General features: G+C 38.4%; 1 protein-coding gene and 1 pseudogene across 3 annotated transcripts in view; one reads left to right on the top strand and one right to left on the bottom strand.

Moving 5' to 3' along the window:
- Positions 1-1,054: 1,054 nt before the first annotated feature.
- Positions 1,055-3,126, bottom strand: LOC122725633 (annotated as a pseudogene).
- A 4,953-nt stretch (positions 3,127-8,079) lies between these two features.
- Positions 8,080-21,735, top strand: part of MAP3K7 (mitogen-activated protein kinase kinase kinase 7) — an 85,592-nt gene continuing 71,936 nt past the window's right edge. For 2 of the 3 annotated variants that reach the window (XR_006356332.1, XM_044002194.1), the window contains exon 1: positions 8,080-8,541. Coding sequence is in view for 2 of the 3 variants with exons in the window: in XM_044002194.1 (XP_043858129.1) it covers positions 8,422-8,541 (120 nt within the window). In the remaining variant the exon portion in view is untranslated. The remainder of the gene's footprint in view (positions 8,542-21,735) is intronic. The other variant, XM_044002195.1, reaches the window with a different exon arrangement.

The following is a 21,735-nucleotide window of genomic DNA, read 5'->3' as shown; positions in this document are numbered from 1 at the left end:
AGAGCTGGGGAAAAATGCAAAACCAGGTTGACTGGAGCCACTAAAAATTTCTGTTACATAATCTCTCAACTGTGTCCTCACTTCAGCAAGGCAATCCTTTTATATATCCTTTATCAATTCACTATCCCATTTACCACAACAGCTTTTCCAGGTCTTTTAAAATACCTTCTTAAACTTCCCATGGTACTCTCTCCTCCCACCCTTGCAGCTGAGAACCTTAGATCATATTTCACAGAAAAAAAAAAATTATATCATGCTCAAAGAGCTCTCTTTTCTCTCCTCATTTCACATTCAAATGCCTTCTTTACTCTCTCCTCCTTCACCCCTGTCTCACACAATGAAGTAGCCCCTTTCTTAGACAAGGCTAACTACTCTGCATGTACTCTTTTTTTTTGGGGGGGGGTGAGGCAAATGGGGTTAAGTGACTTGCCCAGGGTCACATAGCTAGTAAGTGTTAAGTATCTGAGGGCGGATTTGAACTCAGGTCCTCCTGACTCCAGGGCCAGTGCTCTATCCACTATGCCACCTAGCTGCCCCTGCATGTACTCTTGATCCTCTTCTCTTCTCCAGCAGCTTGCCCCTCTATCAACCCTACACTCACTTATTTTCACGTTCTCTCTAATGGATGTTTACCTGATGCCTAACAAACAAACATGCTCATGTCTTTCCTCCTTCTTAAAATTAAAAAAAAAAAAACCTTCTCTTGTTCCATTCATCTCTTTTAGAAAACTTTTTACCATTATAACTCCACCTCCTCTCCTCTCACTCTCTCCTAAACTCTCTATAGCCTGATTTCTGGCCTCATCATTCAGCTGAAACTGTTCTTTCCAAGATACCAACAATCTCTTTTTAAAAAATTATTTTAATATACTTTTATTTGAAAACAGGTGACAACCCTAAAGTCAATCCCATTCTGCTATTATGTAAGCTACAAATGCTTACTTAGCAGCTGAGGAGCAATCTTTAAAAGCATACTTGAAAAGTAAATAAAAATCCATATAAAACAAATATTCAAATAGTTTCCATAGGAACACAGATAAGTGTGACCCCGTCCCTTAGTTTTCCATATTGATGCATTTGGGCCAATCCATTCTTAAAACATGTTTTAAAACTTAGCAAGAATTAAGTTAATGGTTCCCCCAAATGCTCTTACGCAATCTAAGCTTGCAAGTTACAGCTATAAACAGCACCTATACATTAATACTAGCTGAAGGACAAGTGGTTAAGTGATGTTCGATTCCGCTTTCCCAAGCACAAGACGATGTCAAAGTGTTGATATCCTGAGCCTCCACTTCTGTTGGAAAACCTTGGTTCTTGATTTGTTGCACAAATTGCCATGCTGGCCCAGACATCACATAAGAAATAGCGGGTCTCTAGAATCCATTGAAGGTAGAAACAGCAGTAACAGTACAAGCACCCATGTTTTCAAACAGCATCCAATCTCTCCCATGCATTTCTGGTAAATCACAGCATTCAACAATTCAATCAAAGCTATCACATGTTGGTCTCCATATGCTAGAAGAGTAAAACTTCTAATTGGTGTGTATCTCTTTTGTCGAAGAGATTTAACATGTGTATGATCAAACAGGATGCAATTAAATTATTCATAAACTCCATCATTGCTATATTACATAAAGTTTTGGTCATTTGCTTTATCTTCATCATCACAACCTGTTTGTTCCTTTAATAGAAGTTTTTTTGGCAATATTGTTAACTGCAAATGTGAATGCTAATACAACATAGTATCTGCCTGGTTCAGCTAATTCTCACTCCAGAGTCAGAAGGAAAATACTTGTCCAATGTTGGATTGATTACACTTGAGATCTCTTCAAACTTAAGTTTTACATCTTCAGAACCAGAAAAGGCACCACCAATATCAAGAAAATACATGTTGAAACCAACTCCCCCCCACCACCCTATGTCAAAGATACATCCAGCATCAGAAACTGGTTAGACAAAGTTTTCTGTTTTTTGTTTTGTTTTTGCAGAGCAATGAGGGTTGTGACTTGCCCAGGGTCACACAGCTAGTGTCAAGTGTCTGAGGCTGGATTTGAACTCAGGTGCTCCTGAATCCAGGGTCAGTGCTCTATCCACTGCACCACCTAGCTTCCCCAGACATCAGTTTTGTTTGTTTGTTTGTTTGTTTGTTTTTGGTGAGGCACTTGGGGTTAAGTGACTTGCCTAGGGTCACGCAGCTAGTAAGTGTTAAGTGTCTGAGGTCAAATTTGAACTCAGGTCCTCCTGACTCCAGGGCTGGTGCTCTATCCACTGCACCACCTAGCTGCCCCCATGGACAAAGGTTTCTGGATCATTACAACTACTTTCCATGTGGAAACTGACTCCAATAACATCAATATTCAGTTCCTTTGCCCGTTCAAGAAGTAGACTACTAGTTTAGAGAGTGGCAGCAAATTTAACACTTAGATGACATAGCTTTGGAGTCATCAGTGGCAGTCCTCCAAACCAGCTTTGCCTTTGGATAAGCTCTGGCAACTTTCATTAGCTCTACTTCACTATCAAAAGTCATGATTTGTACTCCATTCTTGGCAGCATACTTAATTTATGACACTTGTTTGCATGGATTTCCATAGATTATCCTCTCTGGAGGCACCCTAAGACTAACTGTATTTCAATCTTACTACACAATCAAATCCTGCTCCTATAACAGCTAGTGTCTTCACTATAGATCTGCTGTTGTTACATTTAACAGCATAAAAAGGAAGTATTCAAGGAAGAGTTTTGTACCCTTTCAGATGTTTCTTTAGGATGTCACTAAGGACAGCAACATGGAAGGCATCTCTGTCCTCAGAAGAAGAAACTTCATCAATTTTCTGGTCCAGAATATCATTAGCAGTAAAGCCTTCAACAAGAAAATTGAAGTTAAATTCACCATTGCTAAAGCTGTTGATGGTTTCTTAGTGTTCCTCTAAAGTGCAACAAAACCGAAAACTAAGAGATGGCATTTAAAGACAAACTATTTCCAGCTTTACACTAAAGGTGGTTCTCCAGGAAAACAAAGTCCTGTTAAATACAAGGCAATGATTTGCCTTCAGTGCAGTCATTGAACTGGAAATTCTCTTAAATGGCATGAATGGATCTCTTACTTGCCTCCCATTAGACTATGAGCTCCTTGAGAGAAGGGACTATTTTTTATTTGTTTTGATTTTTGTTTTTTGCCTTTCTTCGTAATCCCAGTGGTTAACCCAGTGTCTGGCACATGGTAGGCAATTAATAAATGCTAGTTGAATCACTAGCATAGCTATTTTTATCATATCCTTTGATTAGATTGTAAACCCAATTGGGGCAAGGACTCTATTTTATTTTAATCATTGTATTTCTTTCAAGGCAAATCACAATGAGTGGGGCAGCTAGGTGGTGCAGGGATAGAGCACTAGCCCTGGAGTCAGGAGGACCTGAGTTCAAATCCAGCCTCAGACACTTGACCCTATGTGCAAAAATTTCTAAGTCTGAGGAAGGTAAGAAGCAGCAAAGTCTCCAAGCTGTAAAAAATAATAGGTTTATTGAGAGAGGAATCCTGTCTCATAATAAAGCCAGACTCAGGTCTAGGACCCAACGACTCTGAACCTTGGGCTAACCAGGGTTTTATACCCCCAAAGGGTTTAAAAGTATTTATATACTACTATTTTTTAAATTTATTTTTTTTTAGTGAGGCAATTGGGGTTAAGTGACTTGCCCAGGGTCACACAGCTAGTAAGTGTTAAGTGTGTGAGGCCAGATTTGAACTCAGGTACTCCTGATTCCAGGACCAGTGCTCTATCCACTGCACCACCTAGCTGCCCCTAAACTACTATTTTTAAACCAACTCCTCCCATTACATTCTTATAGCATAATGCAAATGGTACAGAATTAAAACATTTTAACATGGTCACCATGACCACATCATGAAGATGGTCTTTAGTGACAGAAACATGGTCAGAATCCTGCCTGGCAGTCTACCAAGTTGGTGTTTTTCTCAGATCTTTTCGCAGAAGTCAGGAGTATTTGATTCTCACATGCTGATTGGTTCTTTCTCTCAAGAGATACTATTTTAGTACCCTGGTTCCACAATGGAAAGGTGATGGTCAAGAAACAAGTTTACTGTAAAGTTGCTACATAGGAACATATTACTGCATTTGCTTAAGCCATGAAAAGAATATTTAGAGTATATATATTAAGAACAAGTTATATAATATCTATGTTCTGGGCTATATTATTATTATCTCAAAAGACTAGAGAACACTTACATGAGTAGATCACCATTTGTAGTCTGTTATACTGATTACTATCCCAGTTAAATCACTTATATCTAAGGGTTGGGGAAAATCTCACTTACAACTAGCTGTGTGACCCTTGGCAAGTCACTTAACCCCAATTGCCTCAAACATCCAGGGCCATCTCCAGTCGTCCTGATGTATATCTTGCCACTGGACCCAGATAGCTCTGGAGGAAAGAGTGAGGCTAGTGACTTTATACAGTCCTCCCTCACTTAAATCCAATTCACTGTAAGTCATGACATCACCTCCTGATGTCCTGATTCTCTTTGAGAATGAAGGACAAACAACAACAACAACAACAATCACAATGAGTAAGACCTTAAAACATGTTTACTGGAGAGCCTGGGGGACATTCACTGTCAGTGAATAACTTGGCTAAAAATCTAGTAAATGGGACTGAGAAGGAGGAGAACCAATGTTATCATTACAATTTAGAGAGAGTATCCAAAAATTGAGGGAGATCAACAGAGGGAGATCAATGTTATGCTGCAGAGAGGTCAAGAAGGATGTGAATTGAAAGAGGCCATTAGATTTGGCCATTGAGAGGTCATTAGTTACATTGGAGAGAACAGTTTTGGTTGTATGAAGAAGATGGAAGCCAGAGTACAGTTAAGAAGAGGAAGAGAAGGGGGCAGCTAGGTGGCACAGTGGATAGAGCACCAGCCCTGGATTCAGGAGGACCTGAGTTCAAATCCAGCCTCAGACATGAAACTTACTAGCTGTGTGACCCTGGGCAAGTCACTTAACCCTCACTGCCCTGCAAAAAAAAAGAAAAGAAAAAGAAAAAAAAGAAGAGGAAGAGAAGAAATGAAGTAGATGGCCACAGAAAGGAAAACTATATAGGATGACAGCTAATGAGGATGGACAGATTAGGTGAGGGCATTTTGAGGATGGAAGAGACATGAGCATGTTTGCAGTCAGTAAGGAAGCATCCAGTAGACAGGAAGTGACCGAATATTAATATAATTCCATGAGACATAAGCAAAACATTAAAGTTCCTAAAGATTAGGAAAGGTTTCTTGGAAGAAATGGCTAATGAGCTAAAACTTATAGGATAGGAAATATTTTAATGCATTCCAGATATAAAACACACAGAGGTGGAAAAGCACAGGACTTTAGTGGGGGATAACATAGCAGTTTGGCAGCAGCATTGAGCACATAAAGGAAACAGTGGAAAAAAAGGTGGAATAGCAAGGTCAAACCAGATTGTAAAAGTCCTTGAATTATGAAGAGCAGGGATCACGGGGAAGCTTGATATGAAGAAAAGGAATGGAACACATGGTCTCAATTCTGGGCCACAAAAGAAAAAAAGAGACAAAAGCAAATGGAAACTGAATTATAAGATAGGCAGTTGGGGAGCTTTTGCTTTATGAGGATAATATTGCATGTATGTAACTTTATAACTACTATAGTTACTTGAGTTTTAAGAGAAGAAAAAACTTTGTAAAAGTACCAAATTAAAGGCCTAACCTGGGTCCTCATTGAAGCATGGTGATCTTGTGTTTTCTAAGGGCTATGCAAGTGGAATGTAAGCTCCTAGACCATCCTATCAAAATGGGAAGGCTTTGAAGAAGAGTTGAGTGAAGTCTGTTTGTCCAAAATTCTTTCCAGTTCCCAAAGCTTTCTCCAGTGCTAACTCAGATATTTGCTGGCTGTGTGATCCTGGGCAAGTTATTTAAGCCTCTGTGCCACAGTTTTCTTAATTGTGAAAGTTAGGGATAATACTACTTGTAGCGGCAAGGGTTTGATTATGCCTGAAGAAATAGGCCAGTTCTGAAATTTCCTCCCCAGCAAATATGCAGAAGAATTGAAGTTGTCTAATTTGTAGGGCACAGAGAACAATCTGATACTTCTTTACTGATGTCCCAAAGGCATCTTGAACTTCACATATCCAAACAAGAATTCTTTATCTTTACCCCCCCACACATACCACCCAGTCTACCAGATTCACAAGTTTAGTGTCATCCTCTACTGCACACTGTCACTCACCCCACATATTTAATGTTACCAAATCCTGGTTTTTACTATACATTTTTCCTGTGTGTCTCCTGCTCTCCATTCACATAAAACACTATCCTAGTTTAAGCCTTCATCACCTGTCTGTATTATTATAATAACCTCCTAATTGGTCTTCCTCTTCATTTTATCTCTTCTCACTCAAATCCATACTCTACTCATCTGCCAAAATTATTTCCCGAAAGTTCAAGTGGTCCATGTCACTCCTCCTCCCCACTCAATAATTCTAGTGGCTTTATATTAGCTCCAAGATCAAATATAAAGTCATTTCTGGGGGAAGGGGAGGAACAGTTAAAGCTTTTCACAACTTGTCTCCTTTCCTACCTTTCCAATTGTCCTAATCTCCACCTTTTAAATACTACTATACCAGCCTACTTGCTGTCCCTTCTTGCCTCATGTCTGAACGTCCTCTTTCCTCCCAGAATACCCAGCTTCCTCTAAGCATCAGCTTAATCACCTCCTCCTTCTGATCTTTCCAGGTTGTCTCAGCTGCTAGATCTTTCTCTTCTTTTACAATCCAATCTACTGCTTATGTGCATTGTGTGTACCTACTTATTTACATTTCTCCTTATTAGAATGTAAACTTGAAGGAAGTTTTTGCAGTACTTTGTATCCCGAGCTCTTAGCACAGTGCCTGACACCTAGTAAGCCGAACAAAAAGATTTATATAGATCTTACTGTGCGCCAAGCGCACTAGTTGATCCTCACAACAACCCTGTGAGGTAGGTGCTATTATTATCCCTATGAGGAAACAGACAAACAGGTTAAGTAATTTGCCCACAGTCACACAGTTAAGTGTCTGAGGTTAGATTTGAACTCAGGTTTTCTTGGCTCCTGAGCACCTAGGTTATGCACCGGTCCTGGAGTCAGGACGACCTCAAGTTCAAATCTATGTTCTCAGACACTTACTACCTGTGTGATCCTGGGCAAGTCACTTAACCCTGTTTGACTCGGATTCCTCATTTGTAAAATGATCTGGAGAAAGAAATTGCAAGCTACTCCAGCCATCTTAGCCAAGAAACCCCTAAATAGGGTCGGAAACAATTGAACCACTTCTTAGCTCCAGGCACTTCACCAGACAACTGCTAGTTGAGGGACTGAATGTTTTCTCTTGGGACAGGATCACTCAAAACTGATGAGAATTTGAGGAAGTATTCTTGCAGGCAGTAAAGGAGCCTAAAGCTCCTACTCCACTATTCCCAGCATTGACTGCCTGGGCACAGCAGTACGGGCATAGGCTTACTTTGCATCTGACGGTGTTAGCCACAAGGCAGATGGTCAGTATTGCCAGTTGGTTTACTACTTCTGCCACAGTCATTAAGAGGAGGAAACATATTCAGTGTTCCCAGGAGCCACAGCTCGAATTACCGTGGAAGGTCAGGGCGGGACACGCATGTTTACGGGGATGAGTCCAACAATCCGCAGTCAGGAGGAAAGATCCCTTTCTCCTAGACCTCGGCTTCCTTCCCTCCGCCGCTGCCCCCTACATACACAGAGTGCTCAAGGGGCTGGGTTAGGAAGTTTCTTCCCAAATTAGGGAGCGAAACTAAGAGGTGGTCAGTTCAACTAGGAAGGGTCGGTCAGGTTCCGCTACCCAAAACTTTCCCGCTTTGTCCAGGAACACAGAGTACAATCTTTCCCCAGTAGAACCTGCTTGCCAAGAGCAATGCGGCCGTTCGCGCGTTTTATTCTGGTCTGTACCCCAGCTCTCGCGGGATCTTCCATCTAGAGACGTGGGTCTACAGCCCAACGCTCGCGACACTCATTCTGGAAGTCCAGGCTAGAAGTGTCCCTCTCCCTCCGAAGCCTGTCTTTTCTGTTATTGCTCCCAGAATACAGCGCGCCAGGACCACAGGGCAAAATCCCGCAGCCTCGCCGCTGCCCCTTCTTCCGGTTTTAGAGCGGAACCGGATGACCAGAAGGCGGGTCCTCCCCTCCCTGGACCGGAAATAGCAGTCGAGCCCGAGCCGGGACACGGCCTCGGCCGCTACCTCCACCACGGCTCCCCGGGCCCCTGGGTCCCCGGACTGTCGGTGTCCGGGCTGAAGGTCGGTCCGGACGACGGAGGACACAGACCTCCGGACTGTCGGGGCGGCCTCCTGACGGGGCTCCCCGGCTGCCGAGAGGAATCATGTCTACAGCCTCCGCAGCCTCCTCCTCCTCCTCCTCTTCGGCGGGTGAGATGATCGAGACCCCCTCGCAGGTCCTCAACTTCGAAGAAATCGACTATAAGGAGATCGAGGTGGAAGAGGTGAGTGCCGACCCCTTTTTCCTTCTTTGCATGCCTCTAGACGGGTCTGTCCGGGTCTAGCTGGACTCTGGGTCTAGAGCTGGAGCTGCAACAGAGGGGTCGGGGAAGTAGGAGGTCGGAGGGAGTCTGGGGCCTTTGAGTTTTCCCCGCTCTCCTCTGCTTCGGGGCGAGACTCCCTTTTCTCGTTCACTGCATAAGTCTGGGCGCAGTATCTCAGTGCTTTGTGTCGTTATGCTGGGGATTAGAAGGGTCCACAACCGGCTTTCGAGAGGAAGACTTAGTTTCCCTCTCTGTAAAGAATAATCTCCAGAACTGTGGTCAGACGGTTCCTACAGCTGCTGGCAGGTTCCCAGTTCTGCTCCTCCCAATTCTAATAAAGGTCCGGTTAAAACTTAGTGCTGTATTCGCACAACGGTAGTAACCAGTTAGTAATTTCGAGCCGAAAGGAACCTTGAAGTTATCTAGTCCGACCTTTTCATTTTACAGATGCAGAAACTGAGGCCCAGAGACATGTTCAGTACTGGCTGGGGTTTGCACCAGACTCTCCTTTGACTCCAAATCTGAGAGAGGATAGGCTAGAAGTCAGGTCTTAGTTAGGAACCAAGGTTTTCGAGATTAAAGGAACCTTAAACTTCATCTCATTTAAGTCCCTTATTTTATGAATGAGTAAAAAGGGAGGGCCTGAGCAAAGATGGTTGCAGTATGAATTGAGGAGATAAATGATAGGAGATATTGCAGAAGTAGAGTCAACACCATTTGGATTGTTGGTTTCCAGCGAGAAGGAAGACTCAAAAATGACTAAGGTTACCCACAGAATGGTGGTGCTTTTGACAGAAGACTTGGGGTTAGGGGAAAAGAAATTGGGAATTGGGCTTTTAAACTGTTTGTTACAAAGTAAACTTTTAAATTAGCTCTCTAGTTACATTTAAAATGTTTACACATTATTTGACTGAAAAGCAATTTAATCTTTCTGAGCCTCTCTTGCTCTAAATTGAGGGTTAAACTACAGAAATTCTAAAGTCCCTCTAATTAGATTCTTTGATTTTACAAAAATCGTATTGACAGCACTTCACAAACGAAACTTGTGTAGGGTGAGGCTTTGTTCTCTTAAATCAGACAATGTTGCTTGAATGTGAATATGCAAAGGAAACATACTATATAAAATGGGAATTCCTAAAATTAAAAATTTTGGTGGCTTTCATACATTGTTCATAGTAATGACTCTTTTCATTGTATGCAATACATAGAGTGCCAAAAAGAGCACAAAGTTATGCAAAGATGCTGCATAATCTAGATTTGGTCTAGAATTTTTAAAAAAAGTTAATTTATTGTTAGGAAACCTGAATCCTTTCCTTAATCACAACTCTACTTCAGTTTTTCCTTCTAGAGTGTAATAAAGCTAATTGTTTGGGGTTTGTCCAGGTAGGTGACAGGGGGTGTGATTATGATAACAAAGTTGATCAGGTTGTTATTTACTCGAGGTAATACAAACAAGAAAATAATCTTATTTTATGAACAAAGCATAATAATACTATTTTATATTCATATTATTATTTGTTTTTGGTTTTTTGGTGAGGCAGTTGGGGCTAAGTGACTTGCCCAAGGTCACACAGCTAGTAAGTGTCAAGGGTCTGAGGCTGGATTTGAACTCAGGTCCTCCTGATTCCAGGGCCAGTGCTCTATCCACTTTACCACCTAGCTGCCCCGTATTCATATTATTATTAAAACCCAGAGAACCTTTAAGAAAAAATAGCACAAGTTCTTTATTATTTCAAAGGAATTTCTTTTTTGAAATGTCAGTCTTTTTTTTTTTAACATATTTGAAGCCCAAATTCTTACTCTTTCAAAAATAAAAGCTGTCACTTATAAAAATAGTAATCTTTTTTTCTTTAAAAATTTACAGTAGGTAACTACCATGCCTATGGATCAGGGTGGGTTGTTGTTGTTTTTTTTAAGTCATAGTATGTAAGGGGCAGAGCTGGATTCAAACTCATATCTTATGACTAAATCTTGTATTCTATCCCTAATACAGAATTTGTAATTATATCTCCATAGAACAGGGGAAAATGCAGACTATTAACTAAGAGTTATTCAATTCCTACTTCGTGTACAGAAGACTATACTAGAATTATAAGACAGCTTCTGTTGATAAAGAAGTTATAGTCTACTTGAGCAAATAGAATACATACAAGGGAAACAATTGCTGGAGTTGTGCAGAACAAAGCCTCACAAAATCTTGGAGTTGGAAGAGATCAGAGATCATCTACTTCAACTCATAACTGAATAGGAATACCCTCTACCACACGCCCAGTAAAAGAATGACCTTCCAGTCTCTGCTTGAAGACTCTATGTGAACTTTAAGTAAATGCCTACCACCTGAGGCAGTCAGTAACATCAGTCTATAAAAGCTTTCAAGTTCTTAGAAAACTATCATGCCCTTCATATGTCTTCCTTATCTCAGCAATCAGCTGCAAGTGAATATACCACAAACCAAATATTTCTGTGTTGAGTGGGTTCCTCATCACAATTCATCAAAGATCACATGCATGGAGTTTTGAATTGGGTTTTGAAGAAAGTAAGGAAAGGAGGAAAGAAAGAAAGAAAGCGATGAAGAAGAATATGAAGGTCATTGCAAGTGCAGATTGAGGTAGAAACTGAGCAGGCCTGCTGGAAGACAGCAGATAGATGAATTTAGCTAGAACAGAAGAAGGCATCATAGTGGAATAGTAAGGTTATTCCTGAGTCAGGGCCAAGTGTTAGAGAAATTTTAATAATTTAGAATTTCTGAGATGGGTTTTGATGCTTTATATATTGAAATCAACGTGTGATACTTTAATATTGAGTAGAATTTACATATAGATGCACATCTATCTTGTATACTCTTAAAGGAGTTTAGTTTCTAAAATACAATGACCTCATTTAAAGTGGTTTCAATTTATAAAGCAGCTCTAGAATATGGATCCCAAAGACAGCATCTGACACTGTTATATCTGTATTATTTTAATACTTCAATAAAAAGAAGATAGAATGAATGAATAGTACATTTCCTTTTGGAGGCTAAAGGGTTGAATAGGAGAAATTACAAACTAAAATAACTTATGGCTGTTTTATTTTGTTTCATTGTATATTTGTTAAGTATTTGTTATAAATGGTCAACTATAATAACAAAATTAAGTTTACAGCTCAGAGGAGCTTTACATTGGTAACTGTTGAAATCATATAGGATTGTAGGTAGTCTTGGACTCCACAGTAATATTAATTTGATTTTCTTAGAAATTGTGAAATGGTTATGAAAAGGTAACTCCCCCCCAAAAAAAGTTTACATAATCTCCATTTAACTTAAAGAGATTACATAGATTTGTCTCTGTAATAAGTTAAGTACTACATATAATATATGGATCAGAGGTCTTATGTATAATAATGAAATATACAGTAAGAGATTTCTAGTGAAAAATTCAAAGATTAGTACAATTAAAGCTTCACATTTGTAATATCTAGGCTGTCTTGTCAGCAGATGGCAGTTCCACTCTGCTGTATGTTTATTAATAGATTTTGAAGTTCTGAAATAGTTGGAGGCCCCTAGACTTGAACAAATAAGTGTGAGATCTTTGTTGCTGGTTCTTATTCCAGATTTCTAGGCAGAGAGATAATCAAATAACCAACAGGCCCATTCATATATTCTACAAAATTGGACCAAACAAAACTAAAAGCCCTAGTCATTAACTGCCAAATATGTATTCTTTTTTCTGTAATTAAGATATACTTAACAAACAACAACAAATTTCTAGCCATAGTCTTTGAAATTTCTACTTAAAAATAAGGTGGTATACAATTCAATTTAACATACCTAGATAAACTTATTGACCAGTTGTGTAGTTTAAAGATATTGGGATATTTTAAAAAATTATTTATCTAACTTGGAATATTTTTTACACCATAGAGAATAAATTTATTTCAGATTTTGCATTGTGTGTCTTTCAGTTTGTGCTAGTATCTACACAGAACTATGTACCTTCTGGCTATCTGTAATGTTTGGGGGTTGCTGGGAGTTTTTATTTATTTGTTTGTTTTGGCGATGTATAATTAAAGTAATTTAAGAAATTAATTTGTTTATCTCATAGAAGAGAGGGTACTTTGATGGGGAGGTTAACTACATGTTTTCAGATTTTTGTAGAAGGAGGTGGTGAGTGAATACTCAAACTAATCATTTGAGAGAGGAAGAACATTTAACTATAGTTCTGTAATATTTTATTAATTATTTCTTTCAGTTTGTAGTAAAGAAAAATAGACTTTCCAGATTCGGGGTGGGGGGGGACGACACACACACACAATCCCAGTAAAGTGACTTTCCCAGGGTTATACAGCTAGTTAGTGTCAAGTGTCTAGTATGAATTTGAACTCAGGTCCTCACGACTCCAGGGCCTGTGCTCTACCCAGAACTGTACCACATTGCTGCCCCTCCAGATACTTGTTAAAAGTAAAATATATCGGGGCAGCTAGGTGGTGCAGTGGATTCAGGAGTACCTGAGTTCAAATGCAGCCTCAAACACTTAACACTTACTAGCTGTGTGACCCTGGGCAAGTCACTTAACCCCAATTGACTCACTAAAAAAAAAAGGTAATATATATCAAATGTACTCAGTTCTTTTATTTAAGTAAGTATGAAATTCAAATTCCTTTTTGACACAAACTTATACTTGTGCTGGAAAATAACCATTTATCCCTTGAAAGATTTTTGTTGTTTTCCTCAGTTGTCAGTAAAGTCTTAGTTTAACATCTTAAGATATTCTGTTCTATCAGATTACCATAATAGAAAGAGGAACCAATGTGATCATTTGGGTTTTTGTTTTGTTTTGTTTTGTGAGGCAATTAGGGTTGAGTGACTTGCCTAGGGTCACACAGCTAGTAAGTGTTAAGTGTCTTAGGCCAGATTTGAACTCAGGTCGTCCTCACTCCAGGGTCAGTGCTCTATCCACTGTGCCACCTAGCTGCCCCAATCATTGGTTTTAATATTTGGTTGGGTTATTTACAGGATTAGTGCAGATTGCCCACAATGTCTTTTATAAGTCCCTTGGGGAAATAGCACCCAGATTCTAAACATGCTAATTCCTGCAGTAACATTCACCCCTCCCCCCCCCATTTGCTATCTGAAATACTTTCCTAGCACTAAATCCCTTAAAATTTTTCCTAGCACTAATCCAACATCCTTTACTAGATTACTATGCTATACATCTATGTTGGTATTTGAATTATTTCTAGTCTTAATTAGTCTGACTCTTAACACTTAATAATTTTGTGACCATGGAGTCATATCACTTAACCTTTTTGAGCCATAGTTTCATCATTTATTTTTTTTTATTTTATTTTTTGCAGGGCAATGAGGGTTAAGTGACTTGCCCAGGGTCACACAGCTAGTAAGTGTCAAGTGTCTGAGGCCGGATTTGAACTCGGGTCCTCCTGAATCAAGGGCCAGTGCTTTATCCACTGCACCACCCAGCTACCCAGTTTCATCATTTATGAAAGGGAGAATTACAATATTTGGATTCCTACTCCAAAAGATAGTTATGAAGAAAATATTCATGCAAGTGCTTTTCAATGGTTTTCAGTTCATGACAAAACAATTCAAACTAGTAATGAGAAATTTTTTTCTATAGCTGCTTTTCCCACCAAAATTCGACTTAAGAACCATCCCCTAACACTGCCTTGTATCCAGCCATACCTCATACCCTAGCTATAATGGATATATCCATAGATGCTATCCTTCCCCACCCACCTTTTCTTACTGTGATTTTTTTCTAACTCCACTGTTAAAGGTAGAAATTGGCAAAGCAAAGAAATCAATTTGATAAGGAATGTAGATTCAATCCAGCCAAAGTTCACTATTCCATATTGTTTAACTTTTTAAAGACTTAAGAATTGTATTTTGAGGTTAATAGATGGTTTAAAAACTTTATTTAAACCATAATGTATTTTGTACATATAAATAGATGATACAGTATTGAAATTCAGCACTAGCAAACTATTTGCTATTTTTAGCACATTCTAATGCATATTTTAAATTAGTGCTCTTTATTTTTTAATAATTAAAAATCATGTCTTACTCTTTGTAACACAGATAGTGTCTCAAGTTGGATTTGAACTCAGGTCTCCCTGACTCCAGGGCCAGCCTTTGTCCTTTGTGCCACCTACCTGCCCCTTTAAAATTATAAAGAACTACAAATGTTCTTTTCCTTATAGACTTCTCTCTCTCTCTCTCTCTCTCTCTCTCTCTCTCTCTCTCTCTCTCTCTCTCTCTCGTAGAATTTGGCTAACCAAAAGCAAAAAAAAAATTTTTTTCTTTGTGGTACTTTACCTTTTTGAGATTTTAAGTATGAAAAGATAAAATAATTGGAATATGATCTTTTAAATTTGAATTCCCTTTTGTAAAAATAACTGTTAATTAGAATTTTTTGTTTCATCTTTGTGGAGATAAAGTTAATCCCACTGAGAGCTTACATTTTACCTTGTATCATGAGATGTCAATGCAGTAGATAAACCTTATCTGAATTTAGCAGAAAAGTGAAGGGAATTATTTGTTTATTCAGGTGATTAGTAGTAGAAGAAAATGTAAGACTTTTAAGATATGAATTGCATTTTATCTTATAACCACTGAAATGTGTTTCCTTATATTTTTTTCAGAAGTGCTTTAATCACTTTGAAGGATCCAAACTAGGACTTTGGAAGTACTCTATTTAGAGACAAACTTGGAACAAAAAACAACTAGACTACTAACTTTTACCCCACTCTAGTTTTATTTTTCTACTTAAGGTGAAGGAGCTTCAGAGAGTTCTATCATTAGGAAAAGGCAAGTAACTTGAGAAGAGTACAGCTTCACACATATCTTTTCTCATCTCCTGTTAAACAACCTCAGCCAAGTTACCAAATAATATTTAAGAAAGGAGCATTTACCTTGTTTTCCTAGGAATATTTTCATATAACAAAATATGAGTTAGAAGGAACCTTAGAGGCCATGTAGAACAACCCATGCCCCCAGAAATCTATCAAGCATCCCTGACAAATGGTTATCTATAGTCATTCGCTCTGTTAACATCTGCCCATTGCTCCTGGGTTCTGGCTTCTGGAGCCAAGGAGACCAAGTCTCTCTTCTGTATGACAGTCCCTTAGATATTTGAAAACTACTGCCATGTCCCTGTCTTCTTCAGGATGAACATCCCATTTCTTTCAGTTGATTCTTATATTTTGTAATACCCTGGCCATCTAGGCAGATGTCTTCTCAATGTATTTTGTTTCGTCAGTATCCTCTTTAAAATTTGATACCCAGGGGGCAGCTAGGTGGCACAGTGGATAAAGCACCGGCCCTGAATTCAGGAGGACCTGAGTTCAAATCTGGCCTGACACTTAACAATTACTAGCTGTGTGACCCTGGGCAAGTCACTTAACCCCGATTGCCCCCAAAAAAAAAAAAATTTGATACCCAGAACTTAATATGGTATGACCAAGACAGAATATGACTATACTATCGCCTTCTCTATTGTGTCTATTGTAGACACTTTGCCTTTTTTAGTAAAGTTAAAACCACATTGTTTAGTAGTTGTGAAGCCAATCATGTCGGACTCAATTGAGCTTTGCAGACTTATAAAAAACCCAGGTTTTCTATTAAAAAAAAAACTTTTGTTGTTGCTTTTTATTTTAGTATCACAGTTATGTCTGAATGTGTAACTCTCCTCCCCCGAAATTGAATACTCTCCTGTTAACAAAGAAAAATGGTTCAGCAAGACAGTTTGACATGTGTGACAACACATATAACATTCTGTTCTCATAATTTCCCCCCCCCCCCCAAGGGGGTGGGTTGCCCAAAACTCCAGATCTGGGCAGGGACTGTTCTTATTTCTTTGTAATTCAGCACTTATCATAGTACTGGCACATACCTAAATACTTAATAAGGCAACTAGATGGCAGGGTATATAGTGTCTGAGTTAGAATCAGGGAAAACTGAATTCAAATGCCACCTCCAACATTTACCAGCTATGTGACCCCTGGTCAAGTCACTTAACCTGTCTGCCTTAGTTTCCTAATCTGTAAAATGGATAACACCTGCCTCATAAGATAGTTATTAGGATAAAATGAGTTATTTTTAAGTGCTTTGCAAACCTTAAAGTTATATACATATACCTGTGTGTATGTATATACATACATATTAGCGCCATTAATATATATATTTGTTTGTTGATTGATCTAGCTATGGACTCAAGACTAGCTAAGGAAACTATGCCAGGCTATTTACTTATGAGAGGCAGATTGGAATAGTGAAAAGAATGACATTTGAAATTAGGAGATTGAATTTGTTGGGGTTTTTTTTTGTTTTTGCAGGGTAATGAGGGTTAAGTGACTTGCCCAGGGTCACACAGCTAATAAGTGTCAAGTGTCAGAGGCCAGATTGAACTCAGGTACTCCTGAATCCAGGGCCAGTGCTTTATCCACTGAGCCACCTAGCTGCCCCCAATCAGTGCCATTTTTGATGGACTCATACTAGGACTACCATCTCCCAACTAGTAGGAAGGGGAGGTAATCCTCCTGATTTTATTAGAGGTACCCAATTCAAAACCACACACACAAACCCTGTATTTATAACCTCAAATTCAAAGGTTTATAGTACATATGATTTGATTGATGTGATCAGTGCTTTCAGCATCCCAAGTAGCAACCCTTTATTAACCCTTAATGCCTTAACAGAAAGTCTTGATGAATTGTTGGAAGAAAAAGATTCAATCTTTTAATAATAAGTCTATATGAATTTATCTAGACTTGTTTTCAGAAGAAGGTGTATTCAAAGACCTTCCAACTTAATAGAATCTACCAGAATTTGCAACATATCTGGCATAGCCAGAAAACCTAGGCTCACTGCTACACCATGATGAGGTATCAGAGTAGAATATATATGATTTCTGTTTTTGTCATTGTTGTTAAGAAAGGTTAACTCAGCGATTTTGTGTAGACTCATATTGAAAAAAGTTTATTGTATATTTAATTTACTTCTTTCTGTATTGAATATGTTAAATCTATTTAACATGCTTTATTCCTTTTAATACCCTTCCTTTACTCCAATTACTAAAAAGATTAAAATGTTCTATTTAATATCAACCTAATTTGTTCTTTGGCAAATATTTGGGGAGGGAAATACAAAAGGGTCAGTAGAAAAGAATTAGTTACTTATAGTTACTGTTTAACCACCATGTGCAGAAGAAACATAGCAAAGAAGGTGATCTCTTCTTTTGGAGCAATGTTCAGTCTTCTTAGGGAAACCAGATGTGCCACCTAAACTAAGTAGGGAATAAAAGCAATTGTGTGATAGTATGGTCCAGAAGATATGGACATGTAAAAATAATAGTGTGACTGATGTAACCATGAGGGTAGTCAGGGAAAGCCTCTTAGAAAAAGTAAGGCTCTCTCTTGCCATAGCTCCTAACGGGCATGATCCAGCAGAGAAGGGCATTTCTTAGGGGAGATCAGTATAGAAACAGTAAGAAGATTGGAGTGGCAGAAAAGAAACAGTCTAGCTGGGAAGCAGCTAGAGATTAGGTAGAGAATTGGTTTGGGGGGAGGAGTTAAGTTAGAGGAATTGGTTAGTTGATTAAGGACTTAGACTGCTTGGTAGAATTTAGATTTGATTCAATAGATAGGAGCCACTGTGTGTTCTTGAAAGAGGGAATGATGTCATTCAATAGTTTATGAAAGATGATCCTAGAGTTATATGCTAAATGAAGGAAGGAAAATGGAGAAAGGAAGAACTGCAAGACTCTTATTTCTTATGTAATATTTTATTTTAGGTCCAATTGGAAATATAATTGTTATTTTGGATTTTAACTATATGACATTTAAATTGTGTGTTACTAATCAAAATGTGAACTCTATCAGCCGTCATATATTTCTTAGATAAAGTGACAATAACAGGTTAAACTCAGATTATGAAATATCCTCACTATACAGATGTTTCTTTTTAAAAAAATGTTTAAAGACAAAATCCCATCTATCAAAACCCAAGTTGTTGTTTTTCCCTTATCAAATTGAAAGCTGTTCTTCTGGCAAATTATTTGACTTTAAGATACGAAAACTGGAATTTTCTGTAGTGATAAACTCCTTGCCCCCTCTATGTAGTTTGGTACACAGGACAAAAGTCTTTGTACCTTTAAACCACCAACTGTCCTTTAGTGTTCCTGTCTTCCCACAGACCCTCTAACATTTGCCATTATATATCTGATAGTTTTGAGGTAAAATTTAAGTTGTCTTTATTTGCCTTATACTTAGTGGCAAAGCATTCTTTCATGTTGTTAATGGTTTTCATATCTCTTTCAAAACTGATTTCATATCTTAGACTACTTTGCTATTGGAAAGTGGCTCTTATTTTAATAGCTCTTTACTAATAAGTGATACATCATAAAATCAAATCTTTTTTTTTATAAACTTAAGTTCTGTACAAGATAAAGTAAAATTTGAAGAATTGTAAATACTTGGGCATAGTTCAGTTCCTTGTCCTTAAACTATTTTCAGATATTGTTTAACTGAGTTTCTTTTGTATTTAGGAAAACTTTTGATACCGTTGGTGTTTCCTATTCACAGCTTTATTACCTAATTTTAACTGTCATTTTACAGTTTGGGGGACGGAATCTAAGTGCCTTCTGACACTTCTGTTTTTATCTGAGATCTTCCTATAACTGCCTGTTCTAAGTCTCTTTCTGTATTTGATGAAATGACTTGGCAACATCAAAACCTCCAAAATACCCTCTTATGATTAAACAGAAGGAAAGGGGGGGGAAACCATTTTCAGATTGATTCACTGTAATTATCTCTTTTAGGCCGAGAAAGCTTACTTGCTTTCTGTATCATTCTTGTTGCCTTTTTTTTTTTCTTTTCAGTTTTCTGTCAATGAAGCTAGCTGATTTCCAGGTTTCTCTTCTAGTTTCTACTGCCTGCCTTTCTGCCACACAAATGACTTGTTTATAATTATGAATAGCTCTTATCCATGTACATACGAACACATTTTTACACTGTGTGTGACTTTAAGTATTATCTTTATTTTTAAAAATCATTTTTTAAATTTAATTGATGTTTTTTCTTGAATTTTCTCTCTGTGCTGTTATATGCTTGACAGTCATGGGTTTAAGCATCACATCTTCTAAAGCACATACACCTTTAGACATGTGGAATGTGTATCATTGCTAGATATTTTTAGGATAGTATTTAATTTTTTAAAAGAATAAAAAAACAAAAGCTGGTGATCTAAAAATCCTTTATACAAATGCCCTTAGATATGTCTTATCATAATGAAGCCAACTTGATTGTGACATTCCTCCCACATTTTTCCAAAGTAGCAATTGGATGGGTAGCTGTTAATGTTTGTTTGGTTTTTTTAAGTGAGGCAATTGGGGTTGTGACTTGCCCAGGGCCACACAGCTAGTAAGTGTCAAGTGTCTGAGGCCGAATTTGAACTCAGGTACTCCTGACTCCAGGGCCGGTGCTCTATCCACTGCACCACCTAGCTGCCCCTGGATGGGTAGCTTTTAAAAATTAAAATAGCTATAGAAACATCCAGGAAATGTGTTTTAGAAATATTTTACCTGATATCACCTACATTGGCCAAAGACTTCTCAATTAAAGAATAAATGAAGTTTTTCTAAGACATGAAGATTTTTCCCTATGCACTTGTTTCTAGTCATATCACATAGTTATTGGAGACTTGTAGAAGCACAGAATTTCACATTTAGTGGGAACCCTAGTGCCAGCTAGCCCAGCCTGTATCCAAAGAACAGTCCCACTGTGACACAGGAAAACTGTTCATCATTTGCCTGATGACCTCCAATGACACAGAACTCACTATTTCTCAAGGCAGTCCCTTCTACTTTTGAATAGCTTTACTTGTTCAGAAGTTTTTTCCTTATATGAGACCCAGATTTGCCTCTGTTTTACTTTGACCCATTGCATCTAGTTCTGCCTTTTGGGGCCAAACAGAACAAATATAATCAATCCCTCTTCAGCGGTGAGGTGGCACACTGTAGCGCCCTGGGCTCTGTCCCAAAATAACTTAAGTTTCAAATCTGGTCTCAGACATTTACAAGCTATGTGACCCTGAAAAAATGTCACTTAACCTGTTTGCTTCAGTTTCTTCAACTGTAAGAATGGAGTAATAACAGCATTAATTTTGTGATTGAATGAGATAATATTTGTAATGTGCTGAGCACCATGCCTAGCATATAGTAGGCACTTAATAAGTGCTTGTTTCCTTTCTTACTTCCTTCCAAGTAACTGATAAAACTGTTAAGCAGTATAGAATCAGTCACAGTTCTCTGTGGCACTCCATTGGAGAGATTTCTTGCCAAATTGTCATTGTTAGTGTCAAGCCTTTGAGTCTGGCCATTCACCCAGATCTGAATCCTTCTAATTGTTCTATCTTCTAACCGACATCCTTTTCTCTTTTCCCCAAGAATGCCTTTGTAAATGGTAAACCACGTCTATAGTATTTGCCTTATCTACCACTTTAGTAACCCTGTCAAAAAGGGAAATCATGTTAGTCTATCATGACCCATTCCTGATGAAGCTATGATGATTCTTTATGATCTGTTTTCTTTGGATAGTCATATTGCTTAATTATTTCTTAAATAATACTTTCTATTATTTTCCCAGTGATAGAAGTCAAGATCACTGGCTTATAGTTAACAAATTGCATTTTCTTTTTTACTTGAAAATCAAGGCATCTGCCTTTCTACAGTTCTTGCAGTATCTCTCTCACTCTCCACAACCTTTTTTTTTTTTTTTTTTGGTGAGGCAATTGGGGTTAATTGACTTGCCCAGGGTCACACAGCTAGTAAGTGTTAAGTGTCCGAGGCCGGATTTGAACTCGGGTACTCCTGAATCCAGGGCCAGTGCTTTATCCACTGCGCCACCTAGCTGCCCCACTCTCCACAACCTTTTAACTATCAACCACAACAGTTTAGCAGCAGTTCTTTCATTACCCAGTTTATATATGTGGGTTACATTTACTTCATCAAGCGCTGCTAAGTGCTCCCTTCCTGTCTCTGCACTTATCTTGAGGATCAATTCCTTGATAGTCATTTTTGTTTTGTTTTTTCCAGTGCAAAGGGCATTCTCCTTGTCAGAGAGAACAGAAACATAACCATTGTTTGTATCTTTGTTTCCAAA

This window comes from Dromiciops gliroides, chromosome 4 (assembly GCF_019393635.1).
Source record: "Dromiciops gliroides isolate mDroGli1 chromosome 4, mDroGli1.pri, whole genome shotgun sequence".
Lineage (NCBI taxonomy): Eukaryota > Metazoa > Chordata > Mammalia > Microbiotheria > Microbiotheriidae > Dromiciops > Dromiciops gliroides.
The sequence above is the reverse complement of the archived record's forward strand: the minus strand, read 5'-3'. Positions and strand labels throughout refer to the sequence as shown.